This window comes from Antedon bifida, chromosome 5, assembly GCF_963402885.1.
Source record: "Antedon bifida chromosome 5, ecAntBifi1.1, whole genome shotgun sequence".
Lineage (NCBI taxonomy): Eukaryota > Metazoa > Echinodermata > Crinoidea > Comatulida > Antedonidae > Antedon > Antedon bifida.
Window position 1 is genome coordinate 10118721 of NC_136230.1, and position 14498 is coordinate 10133218.

The 14498-nt window shown below is 34.9% G+C and overlaps 1 protein-coding gene, 1 long non-coding RNA gene and 1 pseudogene across 2 annotated transcripts in view; all 3 read left to right on the forward strand.

Moving 5' to 3' along the window:
• Positions 1–1543: 1543 nt before the first annotated feature.
• On the forward strand, positions 1544–2192 carry LOC144843534 (late histone H1-like). Its single transcript, XM_078700336.1, has one exon. The coding sequence runs from the start codon at positions 1544–1546 to the stop codon at positions 2117–2119; it is 576 nt and encodes a 191-aa protein (XP_078556462.1). The 3' UTR covers positions 2120–2192.
• Positions 2193–4575: 2383 nt separating this feature from the next.
• LOC144842732 (uncharacterized) overlaps positions 4576–14498 on the forward strand; it is a 173360-nt gene continuing 163437 nt past the window's right edge. Inside the window, exon 1 of the long non-coding RNA XR_013612170.1 lies at positions 4576–4745. This is a non-coding gene — a long non-coding RNA (uncharacterized LOC144842732). The remainder of the gene's footprint in view (positions 4746–14498) is intronic.
• On the forward strand, positions 8601–8916 carry LOC144842245 (histone H4-like; annotated as a pseudogene).

Below are 14498 nucleotides of genomic sequence, written 5' to 3' on the forward strand. Positions count from 1 at the left end.
ACAAAAGTCAAACGTTTCTCTCTTAAATAACAGTCACATACGTTCTAAAAGTCAAACATTTATTTTAAACATTATTTATCGTTAATAGAAAGGTCAGATAACAACGAACAAAAAATAATGATTTGTTATATACACACGTCCCAACCACAATAACCACCACCACTAATTATAATATACAGTATATATAATTTTTCATAAAACGATGAAATGAACGGTTAAATTCAACCAAATAACTCATTGACTTCTAGTCAATTTGAATATTTTTTGCTTGAAGTTATAATTTTTCAGGTAAATAATAATTTTTTGTTAATGTGAATAACTATTATGTGACATTAAAATGCCCTATTAATTATTTTTTGAGGGGGACAACATATCTTATAATATTAAGTAATTATAATCTTCTTGTTGGACTTTTTGAAAGTATAACTAGAGTCATTTTATTTATCTATTAAATAATTATACATAACATTATCAGCAGATCACAAGAAAATTAGAATATGCACAGAAAGCAGTTTAAAGATGTATTTTCACCCAAAAACATGACAAATGAAGACTTTGAAGGCCATCTAGCAGTTTTAATGAGTTATTTACTTCCGTAGACAAAATAAATGGTTAATTTAACCAAAAGCCATTGTCTGACCAGTGAAAAATGAAAGCGACAATTTGACTCAATTTTGCTTTGCGTCCCAACCACCACTTATTATAATATTGTGTCTTTTTTTAACTGTAATCATGCTGCAATACATCATCACACAACTTATTCAATTATGTGTAGGCCTACTTCTTTGGTTATTGCAAAACAACTACAGAAAATAATACAAATGAAAAATAGTTTAGAAAGTAGTGAAAACATACAAAAAAAAAAGAGAACAGAATTATTAAACAATACCATCATCACAATAAGTTATCAACATTATTGTTACTATTATCTTTGATAATGCTATAGAAACGTGTGAGTGGTCTGTAACAGTGAGAGCAATCATTAAGTTTTCCTGACATTTCATTCTCATGTTTGTTCAAGTCACCAACATTATTGCCTTAAAACAAAGCATAAAGTTCATCTAAATTTATTTAATTTCGGTTGAATTCAATTATATATTGTAATGTTTTCATATCAAATGTGTTTTCAATCAAAAATAGATACACTATTTTCAAAATTTAGTAATTTGTAAGTAGAATATGTTTTAAAAACATGAACTGAAAAGTTTCAATGCTTATATCTATTTATTGAAACCGATTAATCTAAATGAAATTAAAATTTCTTATAGAATAACAATGTATTTTGAGATACTATACTAACAAATTTTCTTCAAGATATAAAAAATAGTGATTTATATGTGCATTTAAAGTGAATAAAAAACACAATTTAAGAAAAATATCTTGTAGTTATATTGAACACAAAAAGGCGCTGAGAGCTGCAAACATAAGTGACGTTTTAGTCCATGTCCGCAATAACGTCAATAAAAGTGGAGTTAAGTCGTTGTGTTGTTTCACTTAACTTTCTACTCGACTTGTTATTCGTAAGTTTCTTACATTCTCAATCATGGCTGACCAAACTAAAACTAAAAAGAAGGCTGTAGCAAAGAAGCCTGCTGCTCATCCAACGTACATCGACATGGTTACGGCAGCAATCGGTGCTTTGAAGGAGAGAAATGGCTCATCTCGCCAAGCTATTGCCAAGTACATCCAAGCCAACTACAAAGTTGATCCTAACAACATGAAAACTCATCTCCGTATGGCTTTGAAACGTGGTGTCGAAAGCAACAAACTTGTTCAACCAAAAGGTACTGGGGCCAGCGGTTCATTTAAACTGAACCAGGCTGCAGCCAAGGCTGACGCCGCTGCCAAGGCAAAGAAAGAAAAGGCAAAGAAGAAATCAGCTGCAGACAAAGAAAAGACCGTTGCAAAGAAGGCCAAGAAACCAGCAGCAAAGAAGGCCAAGAAACCAGCTGCAAAGAAGGCTACCAAATCCAAGTCACCAAAGAAGGCTAAGAAATCGGAGAAGGCATCCAAGCCAAAGAAGGCTACCAAGTCTCCTAAGAAGCCAAAGACCAAGAAGCCTAAAAAGCCTAAAGCTAAAAAGGCATCAAAGTCACCGAAGAAGGCTGCCAAAAAGTAAATTTCTACTAAATCCATTTTCAAACCAAACGGCTCTTTTCAGAGCCACCATATATACAAAAGAGATTTATTTGCCTTGCTTCTTGATCTACATCTAATTCTTGTCCTTGTCTACACTATCAAACTTTATGTGACAAAAAAATGTACCCATATTATGAACATGACGATGTCATGTCACTACCATATTTAAACATATCTATAAATCATATAAGTATAAATATATATAATTTTTCATATATAAAAAGATGAATTAAATAAATGGTTAAGTTCAACCGGAAACCCATTGACTTCCAGTCAATTTGACTATTTTTTGCTATAAATTATTAGGGCAAAAATTTAAATTTTTCAGGTAAATATTTTTTTTTTTTGGTCAATGTGAATAACTATTATGTGACATTAAAATGGCCTATTTATAATTATTTTTTGAGGGGGACAAAATATCTTATACTGTAATAGTATTACTTCCGTAGGAAAAACGATGACAAAATGAACGGTTAATTTAACCAAAAACCATTGTCTAACCAGGGAAATTTTGGGAAACCGACAATTTGACTCAATATTTTGCTTAAATTACAGTTTTTCAGAAAAATTATTTTTGTCTTGATCAAACTATTATTTATTTCGGAACTTCACTTTTGTAACAGTGGCACACTTCGCATTTTGAAGGTGCGTCCAACAAAAATGTATAATAAATGAAAGCACAAAATAGACAAAAACATAGGTAATGTTACTTAATCTACATACGGTAACATGTAATAAGGGTCATAAGGTCATGCAGTGCACATCCGTTTCTTATTGTCTTGGTCTGTAATTTTCTGTTAATTTACACATTATTGGTACTATTTTGTACTATATTGTTAGGTAGGTTATTCTGATTATACTTGTTTGCAAGTTTGTAGTTTTTATGGTGTTGACACTTTGTATTTATTGTGAATATTTCTAGGCCTCTGTATCTCCTTTGGTAGTGTGGAATCCCTATTGTTCACAGCACTGTGTGAGCTGTCTGGCCAGGACATTATCCTATTAGTAGGCCCCCAATCCATTTGCTAGATACTGTTCTTCAATAGGGCTTATTTAAACTCTTCCTTATACAGGTTAATTTTAATACATTGTAAATATAATAAACTTTAAAATAAAATTTAATTAAATTGTGTACATAGATAGTTTTCTTAATCCTTGTAAATAAATAAATAATATTAATAATAATAATTAAATGTATATATTTTATCTGAATTTTAGGTAATCATTTACTGTATCGAATTGTTAAACAGGACATAGGCCTTTCTAATTTATTGACTGAATTTATTAATTTCTTAACATAAATTATGGTCTATTATTCACAGATATTTATTGTTTTGATTAGTTTAGCTTTTTGCCGTTATTGTCTTGTAGTTCCTGATTCAAGTTGTTTAAAGAATGGTACAGAGTTTATTAATAAAGTTTATTGTAGAGTTTATATTGGGATACCTAAGTACAAGTCAGTATATCGTAGGTCTATGCTACAACATAGGAAGTTTTCAAAGAGCAGGGTGGCCCATGATACCAGTTCAGTGTCCACATTTAATATAGATCTTCTATCATTATGCGTAGATATCCACCCTAACCCGGGGCCTGATTCCACTTCTAGGTCGACTGATGCTCTAAAACGTTCTGAATCTAGTATTGTAGGTAGGTCTGGTGTGACAGGCTCTATTATATGTGGTACTTGCGCTAGTAACATTTTTCGGAACCGTCAGCAGGTTACTTGCTGCAACTGTCAAATGGTTTTCCATGCTAGTTGTGTCTCGATTTCTCAGGTTAATTATAGACGGTTTTATAAAGGTAGGAATTACACCTGGACATGTTTTGTATGTGCATTGCCGCGGTTGAATGACTCTTTTTTTAGTGATGACTTCTCACTCAACTCCACTATGGACTCTATCCAAGATAATCAATCGGATGCTAGTGTTCACAGAAACAATCCATGTCTGACTGGAGTATGTATGAATGCCCGCAGTTTGAAGAACAAACTTTCCTGCTTTGACAATCTGGTTCATCAAATGGACTTAAGTCTGATTGGAGTCACAGAGAGTTGGCTTGACGGCACAATCCTGGATGGCACTATCTCATCTCAACATGTCATCTTTAGAAAGGATCGTGCTACCCGTGGTGGTGGAGTCTTACTGGCAATAAAACCAGAGTTGGACCCTAAACGCATTTTACATCCCTCTATGGCCGATATCGAATGTGTTTGGGCTGAATCAGTTTAAAAGACGGAAAGTGGCTATGTGGTATATATTACAGGCCACCTGGTGATGCCAATTCTGCCATTCATCTGGAAGAAGTACTGCTGAACTTAAACATCCAACAGTTCAAAGGAGTTGTCCTAATGGGGGACTTTAATATCAACTGGTTGGAAGCTGGTTGTAATCCGGCTAACCAGCTACTTAATAAAGTCTCCGAGTGGACTTCATCCTAAAGCCGATTTTCCACTAGGCGAATTTGTTCGCGCGAATCGAAAGCGCCAGCTTGTACGCATGCGTATTCATGTTTACATCTTCCAAATCCTTCTCTACGCATGCGTATTAGCTAACGCCTTCGATTCGCGCGAACAAATTCGCCTAGTGGAAAATCGGCTTTAGGCCTTCGTCAGATGATTGAGGAGCCAACGAGAATTGCAACCAGTTTAGACCGAAATAGCACTCTCATTGACCTACTATTTACCAACTGTGATCAACAAGTGTGTGACATACGTGTTATGGAACCATTCTCAACCTCTGATCACTGCATGATTTCCTTTTGGATTCGCGGTGAGCCTAGGGTCATGGCCCTTCCGATAAGGACAAAATACCTGTATAATAAGACTGACATAGAATTACTTAACAATAGTGTCAGAAGAATCACATGGGACTCAATTTATGATGACAAATCTGTTAACAAAACATGGGAAAAGTTCCAATCATTATTTATGGACTGTATCAATGCTGCAATCCCTAACAGAAGACAGAAAAAGAAAACCAAACCGTGGATTTCTCCGGATATTAAGCGTCTTGTAACATTAAAACGTCGACTATTTAAACGTGCAAAGTCTTCAGACTGTTGAACACTGGAATAGTTACAAGAAAATTCGTAATAAAGTAAAATATGATATAGGTCGATGTAAAAGTCAATTTTTAAATGACCTAATGTCTAAGCCGTACAACACGAAGCAGTTCTGGTCTTATGTAAAATCTAAAAGACAGTCAGTTCAGTGTTCCATCTTTGAAGTCAATGGTATAGCATGTTCCGATCCTATCATTATTGCAGATTCATTTAATTCCTTATTTTCATCATATTTTACTGAGCCTCCAAGTGACGAAAATTATACTATAAGTTCTCCTAATCTGGATATTCCAACTCTGGAAAACATATATATTCACCCTGTCACTGTATATAAAAAATTGAGAAACTTAAAAAATGGAAAAGCACCTGGTCCTGACTGTGTGACATCGTCTATGCTGAAGCTATGTGCTGCTAGTCTGTCACCGTTGCTGACAGACATATACAATTATAGCTTGTCTAGTGGCGAAGTACCTTCGGCCTGGAAAGATGCAAATATTGCTCCCATTCACAAAAAGGGCAAGAAAGGCGAATTGAAAAACTACAGACCGGTAGCCTTAACTTCGCTATTTTGCAAAGTATTGGAGAGCATAGTTGCTGATGAACTTCGTAACCACCTAAACGAGTTCGGCCTTCTGTATGATGCGCAGCATGGATTTACTCCTGGTAAATCTTGTTCAAGCTTGCTAGCCGAGGCGACAACATCATGGACAACCTTACTTGACAAAGGTGTCCCACGCATTGATATTGTTGCACTAGACTATAGTCGTGCATTTGATTCAATTTCGCACTCTACAATGATTTCCAAACTAAAAAGAACCTATGGAATTGGTGGTTCCATGTTGCCTTGGTTGGAATCATTTTTAACTGGACGTAAGCAACAAGTTGTTTTTAATGGAAAGATGTCCGGCAAGAGTTGCGTAAGATCAGGGGTTCCTCAGGGGTCTGTGCTTGGACCCCTGTTATTTAATATATATGTTAATGATCTACATATGCACCTACATGCAAAACCATATCAATATGCAGACGACACTTGCATTGCTAAATGTATAATGACGGAGGAAGATAGTTTATCTCTGCAACAGGACATTGACACGATCTCCTGGTGGTCAGCACTTAATTCACTTTCCCTTAACCCTAATAAATGTCAAGTGCTGTCATTGTCCAGAAAACGAGATCCCGTTGTTCCATCTTACATTCTAAATGGACATGAACTCATGAACGTTAATGACATTACGTTACTTGGTGTGGTAATATCTCATAATTTGTCATGGGCACATCAGGTAGATAATGTAACTTTGAAATGCAATAGGATGTTAGGTTTTATACGGTCAATTGCCACAGGTTGTTCTACATCTGTTTTACTTAAACTTTATAAATGTCTTGTTCTTCCCCATATTCAATATTGCTCCCCTGTTTGGTATCCTTATCGTCAATGTCATATTAATAAGATAGAGAAAATTCAAAGAAGGGCAAGTCGATTTATCCTTCATCAACGAATCTTAGATCAGCCATATTCTGACCAATTAACTAGATTGAATTTGATGACAGCCGAATCAAATCGAGATTATTTTACCGTTATTTTTGTTACAAATATATTATATAAATTACAGAATAGTTTTATTTTAAATATGTTGATTATCAATTGTAGGCATTTGGATGTTCTGACTTTTAAACATCTTGCATCCAAAACTGATAGTGGAAAGTATTGTATCCCAACCAGATTTATTCGTCTGTGGAATACACTACCGGTCAATATTACAGACGCCTTTGTTTGCGGAAGTTGGGTACAATTTAAAAACATGTTAATGAACCACTTTAAAAACATTATGCCTCTTTAATGTATATAATCATAGTATTTATATTACTTATTTACATTGTTTTATGTTTTAATGTATGCTTTGAGTGCTGGTGTGGCACGCCTTATGGCGACAGTGGTCCTTCGACCTCTTTTGCCACTCCTTGGCACACTCAAAGTCTATGTATTGTTTTAATTGCTAAAATTAATAAAATAAAAATAAATAAAAAATAATAAAACCCATTCATTCCCCTCCCTCCCCTTCTTCAAATATAACAAGTACAACATGTAATTTAATTATACAGTACATGATTACTCTTAATCTACAAAACCAAATCACTAATAAATATACATATGCAAAAGTAAAAAAAGAATTAATATGATGAAAACAATTAACAGACACTTTTGTTATAAATAATTAGCTGCTATCTAAAAAACTATACCTAATTTTACTATTACAAAATCACACTAATTTTAATAATAATAATAATAATTTTTTTTCATAGCGTGAACGCCATCACAGTTTGACAACATTTCTACTTAAAACATGCAAACTTCTTCACAACATAGTATGCTATGAGGACCTTTATCTGCTTAAAATCACAGTACAGAAAAATAAAAAAGATATCACACTTCAAAACACTACTCTATACGTTTTCTCCATTTCACAGTATTTTCCTTTATTTTAGTAGTTCTTAAGCCTTGTCTACACTATCAAACTTTATGTGACAACAAAATCTGATGTGCCCATATATGAACATGACGATGTCATATCAGTACCATTGTAACATATCACATCATCAATATAATAATATTATAAATATAATTGTTCATATATAAAATAAATGAATTAAATAAACGATTAAATTCAACCGGAAACCCATTGACTTCCAATGGCTATTTTTTGCTTTAAATTATTAAGGTAAACATTTTAATTTTTCAGGTAAATATATATATAATTATTTTTTGAGAGGGACAATATATCTTAAACTGTAATAATATTAAATAATCTTCTTGTTGGACTTGACACTCAATAAAATGTTGAAAGTTTAACTAGAGTCATTTTATTTATCTATTAAATAATTATACATAACATTAACAGTAGATCACAGAAAATTAGAATATGCACACAGAAAGTGATTTAAAGATGTATTTTCACCAAAAACATGACAAATGAAGACTTTGAAAGGTCATTTTGCAGTTTTAATGAGTTATTCACTTCCGTAGAAAAAATGACAACAATTAACGGTTAATTTAACCAAAAACCATTGTCTGACCATGGAAAAATGAAACAGACAATTTGACTCAATAGGCCCATTTTGCTTAAATTAAATTAAAATTATTATGTGAGTTATTAAAATGGCATATTCAACCCAAAAAACAGAATCAGACTGTTGCTATGAGTTTCTTAATATTCAAACTTTGAGCGCAATTCTATTCCGATTCACAATAAGCAATCCAAAATAGGTCACAGTGAGTTATGTCAATGTTGTTACTGTAGGCCTAATTCTAGATTCATGTCCGCATAAAGCGTAATAAATCCTTCAGCTTTTTTGAAATTTCGGTATTTTTCGATCGATTTTTCTCACAAAAAGTACCAAGTAAAATGTCTGGAAGAGGTAAAAGGAGGAAAAGGACTAGGAAAAGGAGGCGCTAAGCGTCATCGCAAGGTGTTGCGTGATAACATCCAGGGTATCACGAAACCAGCTATCCGTCGTCTTGCTCGCCGTGGTGGTGTCAAGCGTATATCTGGTCTCATTTACGAAGAGACACGCGGTGTACTAAAGGTATTCCTTGAAAATGTCATCCGTGATGCTGTAACATACACCGAGCATGCCAAAAGAAAGACAGTCACCGCCATGGATGTCGTCTACGCCCTGAAGAGACAAGGCCGAACTCTTTACGGATTCGGTGGATAAGCAGTACACTAAAAAGATTTCTCAAACCAAAAGGCTCTTTTCAGAGCCACCATTTAAGCCAATAAGAGATTGATTTGCTTTTCAAAACAAAAAACCTTTACCTTTATAAATAAAACTCATAAGGCCCTATATATATATAGTAAATCTTGTTCCCTTTCGCACCTATCTTATTTCGATAGGACGGTTTTCCTTAACTTTCAAGATTAAAAATCGATAAATCATCGTGTAGGTTTATACTGTGTACCTCAATAATCTAAATATTATCCCTCTTAGGATAGGTAGGTCTAATTCTAAGGACTTAACACATTTTGAGTCGAAATAAAAGACAGGTGCGAAACTAGCGCCGTGATGCTTACTTATATCCATAATAATTTATTTAGTACTATGTATTATATACTGGAAACTGTGCACAAAATAGCAAAACAACTGTAAAAGTGTAAACAAGTTTTGTGGAGATAGAATATGCCTAGCGCCGGTATGTATAAAGTATTTCTCCTTTTAAAAAACATAAACAGTTATCGTGTTGGTCTCAAATGTATATGAAATTGGAATGGTTCTCATATGGGTGGAATAATGTCTCCATTACTGCTGTAGGCATAATAACTATAATGTCCATATAGTTTAACGTACATGATTTAATATCTGAATATAAAACTATAGCATACTCGGCGCTAATGCAGTTTCGTACCCACCCCTTACATTTACTCAAAATTGTTTTAATACTCCATCCAACATACTCACGGGCCGCCTATATCGCTCTGGAAACAGAAAATGCACAAAAAACGATGTTTTTTTTATTCTTAGTAATTTTAAATTAATTAATCTTAATCACAGAACTTCATCGCTAGGCTAGTTTTGTGAGAATCATCGCTAGAGGCCTTCCGATAAAATTACAGAAGCCTCACAGGACAGAGTGAACAACTGCTGTATATAGAGGGCGCGGGTACTATGTTTAATAACTAATATAATGGCTCTGATTTTAAGCATGCACTTACTAATAATGACTTTAATGTATTCCCCAAGAAGTCCGAGAACCTATTTTTAGAATTGTATTCATCTCTATTTCATGTTAGGCCTATATTTTTATTTCTTGTTTTATGTTAATAGTAGAACTTCACATCAGGAAAGAAGATAAACAGGAAGAATAAATGAAATTATACAGGATACTTCGCTGAATCCCGAGTCCGTACTGAAAACAAGCATTACTAAGTCTGCTGACTACATTGTTTAACACAATAAACAAGAAAAGAATGGCTGTAATATTAATTCCTAAAGTTGAAATGAACCGCCCATCGCCACCGTAATTAAAATTAAGTACATTGCACTTTAATAAAGCAAATAAATAATTAAGAATCAATGAATAATTTAATCAATTACGAGCCATAGTATTATACTACTGTGTATTATGACAATAACACAATAACAGCAACAGCGACGATACAGTCGTATATGTCATCAAGCATTATATATTATATCTGTTATTTACACACAAACAACTGATAATAACGTGTAAAATAACAACTACCCCCTGGACAATTACCCCCCGGACAATTACCCCCTAGGAACAACCTGACTCTGCAACAGTGTATAATAGGTAGTTGACCGGAGGGTAGTTATCCTAAGGGGGTAGTTGTCCTAAGGGGGTAGTTGTCCGGGGGGTAGTTGTCCGGGGGGTTGTTATCCTAAGGGGGTAGTTGTCCTAAGGGGGTAGTTGTCCGGGGAGTAGTTGTCCGGGGGGTAGTTGTCCTAAGGGGGTAGTTGTCCGGGTGATAAACATCCGGGGGGGTAACTGTCTAGGGGGTAGGTGTCCTAGAACCTCTGTAAGAGCGGTCATTTTGTTGCATTTGTGTTGAACACTGTTTGTATCTGGTATTGCTCGTATCCGGATATTCACCCCCTGGACATTTACCCCCCGGAAAACTACCCCCCGGACAACCACCACCTGGACAACTACCCCCTTAGGACAACTACCCCTTTAGGACAACTACCCCCCGGACAAATACCCCCCGGACAACTACCCCCTTAGGACAACAACCCCCTTAGGACAACTACCCCCCGGACAATTACCCCCCGGACAATTACCCCCTAGGAACAACCTGACTCTGCAACAGTGTATAATAGGTAGTTGACCGGGGGGTAGTTATCCTAAGGGGGTAGTTGTCCTAAGGGGGTAGTTGTCCGGGGGGTAGTTGTCCGGGGGGTTGTTATCCTAAGGGGGTAGTAGTCCTAAGGGGGTAGTTGTCCGGGGAGTAGTTGTCCGGGGGGTAGTTGTCCTAAGGGGGTAGTTGTCCGGGTGGTAAACATCCGGGGGGTAACTGTCTAGGGGGTAGGTGTCCTAGAACCGGTATTGCTTAATGCAGATTGTTTTCTTTTTTAGATTTTATTAGCAAATATAGTGTATAATGACGACAACTACAGTGTGCCACTGCAAGTTGCCCCAGAGGCTGGACCAGTAATTTACTATCAACAGCCAGGACAAGTTCCAAGTTTAAACACTACAGCTGCACTAGTGACTGGCTATATCTAAATTAGTTTATCGGTTTTATCGCTTGCTTTTGGTATAGCATGTATTTGTCTTGGATATATTCAAGGATATATTGCTGTACCAATATGGGGTGCACTTGGGGTAAATGATTATTACTTATATTTTCGTTATAATAATAATATAATAATATCTTGGATTTATATAGCGCTTAATATTGTGAAACCTTTAAGCGCTGTACATAAACTAATACGAAAAAAAGAGAATTCCAACCATACCAAAAAAAAACCAAACCGAAGTAAGGGGATACGCCTTCGTCGCTAACCAGGGACCAGTCTAATTGAACCCCGGTCAGCACCAGTTGTGTCTTGGTCATCCCGGACTCAGGCGCCTCCTCAACTCTCAACATCGAAACATTGCATTCACCATGGAAGAGGAAAACGACCACAGTTTACCATTTCTTGACGTATTTGTCACAAAGGAACCCGAGAGGGCACTCTGTCCCACAAAGTATATCGCAAACCCACCCACACGGACAGATATTTACATAAGCGATCTTTCCACCATCCGTCAACGAAGAAATCAGTTTGTAAAACTCTTATCAAAAGAGCGCACACCATCAGCGAAAAGAAATGTCTCCGACAAGAAATACATCATGTCAACAAAGCATTGGAACTCAATGGTTACAACAGGAAGTCATCGTCAACCAACAACAGCGATATTGTGTTATCACCATCTCATAGCACCTTGGTAACTAGTTATGTCAAAAAATAAAAGCGTAAAAAATAGCCAATTTTGTTAATGTTCCCGGTTCTCGCACTGAGAATACGAAACCTACGTTTTCTAACCGTGTACACAGAACGGGAACGGATATTTCTTGGCTTACCGTTTCCCGATCGATCAGATTACGCAAGCTCTCTAAAAAACTGATTGAACTCGTAATGCTTACCGTACTTCCTAACTTGGATAATTGTATTTATAATGTAAGATCGGAAGTGAAATCATTGAAAACAGTTACGATTTAGTACATCTAGTAACGAGATTGTGTCTATATTAGCTCAAATATATAATGTGACTGTTGCGATATCAAAAAATACATTTTAATGTAGTCCCATAACACTTAAATTATACCAATAAATGATAAAATATGCGGAAATGTCATATATTGACTTGCATGCATTAATGTACAATATGATCTGATGTATCGAGTTCAAAGTGATTGATCATTGCGAACCTAGTTCTAGTCAATGATATTCGTCATAAAAACCATAAAATCTTTTCGTACAACGCTGCAACATAATTTCTGCTTTATCTTGATGACTCATCATAAAAGCTTTTGCTATGCCTACTAGTATCTAGACTTTAAAATGTAGGGCTCTTCCAAACAAGTCAATAATTCGTTATCGTACGTCGTCGATACTTATTAAGATTCTGACCATTTACACCCGAGGGGCCAATCTACAAATCAAAACCAGGCTTATATTCCATAGGTCGAGAAAATAAAACCATATTTACTCTAAAATTACATAAACATAAATATATTATAGTATTAAAACCTTCCGCTTTCGTACGTGAGGATAATCATCAAGACATAGGACGGTACATTCTACTCTCACAGTTTACTTCACCAAAAAAAAAAAAAAAAATTAGTATTTAAAGATTTATTGTCCATCAAAAACATGAACAATGAAGATTAATTAAATCAGAATTTGAATAGGTTATTTTGTATTTTTAATAAAGTTAGGCCTAATCCCTTCCGTAAAAAAAAAATAAAATTTTCAAATTCAACCAAAAACCCATTGGCTGGCAGTTTTTTCAGGTAAATAATTGTTGTTTCTATTCAATTTTTGTTCAAAGTGGATAACTATTAGGCCATGTGACATTAAAATGGCATATTCAACGACAAAAATTAATAAAAATAATTTTTTTCAGGGGACAATACATCTTTATAATAGCGCCCCACATCATACAGTTGCTGTGTAGGCCTGCCTACTTGAAATCCAGCAGTATACTTCGGTTAAATATAGTCCGAGTCTACTCTCATTTGCCGTGAAAGAAACCGATATTAAATAGTTAGGGCTGACTTTTGATTTATATGCGATCTTAATCAACGTATACGCTCATTTGCTACATATTTATACACACGTAATATCAGTCAATAATATGTGATAGGTTATTACCGCCAACTGTATAGTTTTATCTATATATAATGTAGTAATAGATAACATTTCTATAGCAAGAGGGTGAAATAAAACGAGGCTATGTCGACAGTGTTTATAAAATGATCAGTGATTATACACTGCTTGAATACACTTCAAATCACAAATCATTTTCATTTAATAAAGGTGGTTAGATTGCCTTGCTTTATTTTATTTTAATAATAAGCATAGGCAGCGGCTTATAATCCTATTTGAGAAAATTAGAAGAAAGGTCACTGTTTTGTAAACTTAAAATCATTATAAACAACATTACAGCAAAGCGAAGTGAGCGGCATCAATTGGCTGGGGGAGGGGGTCGGGTGATGGTCTTGCCAAGGGCGACACCAACCGGATGCAATTACTCTTGCGTAATTTGAAACTGTTAAATCAGATTTTAGGGGACGCGACAGTATTTCATTTTTTAAAATATAATACATGTAAATAAAATATTGTGTGCAAATCCATCTTTCAATTTTAAAAATGAAATTACACTACCTTTAAAATAGGCTCACCGACTAAGAGCCCCACCTGCCGCCATCACTGGTAAATATTTTAAATATAAATTGCATTTTCCTTTTAAAAATTGAATCGGAAATAAGAGTTAATTTTTGTGAATTTCCTACCGTATAAAATTACGAAAAAGTCCCGTAGCACAACTTAAAAATATCGCTATTATCAGTTGTTGCAAATTGTTATATTTTCCAATAAACAATAAAAAGAAATTCAAAGTAAAAACACGAAAACTACTACTACTATTTGACAGTCATTCATTGTAAAATGATGAAGCATTGCTGGCCGCAATTAACGTCATGTGATCAGCCAAGATGGTTGTCCACATTGAACTCCATTTTAAAAAAACAATAGAAAACTCCTACTTAATATAAATATTCTCTTATTTTTAACAT

Bases quoted from the DNA above. Each gene is read 5' to 3' on its own strand.
- LOC144843534 (XM_078700336.1), top strand. From the start codon at position 1,544: ATGGCTGACCAAACTAAAACTAAAAAGAAGGCTGTAGCAAAGAAGCCT.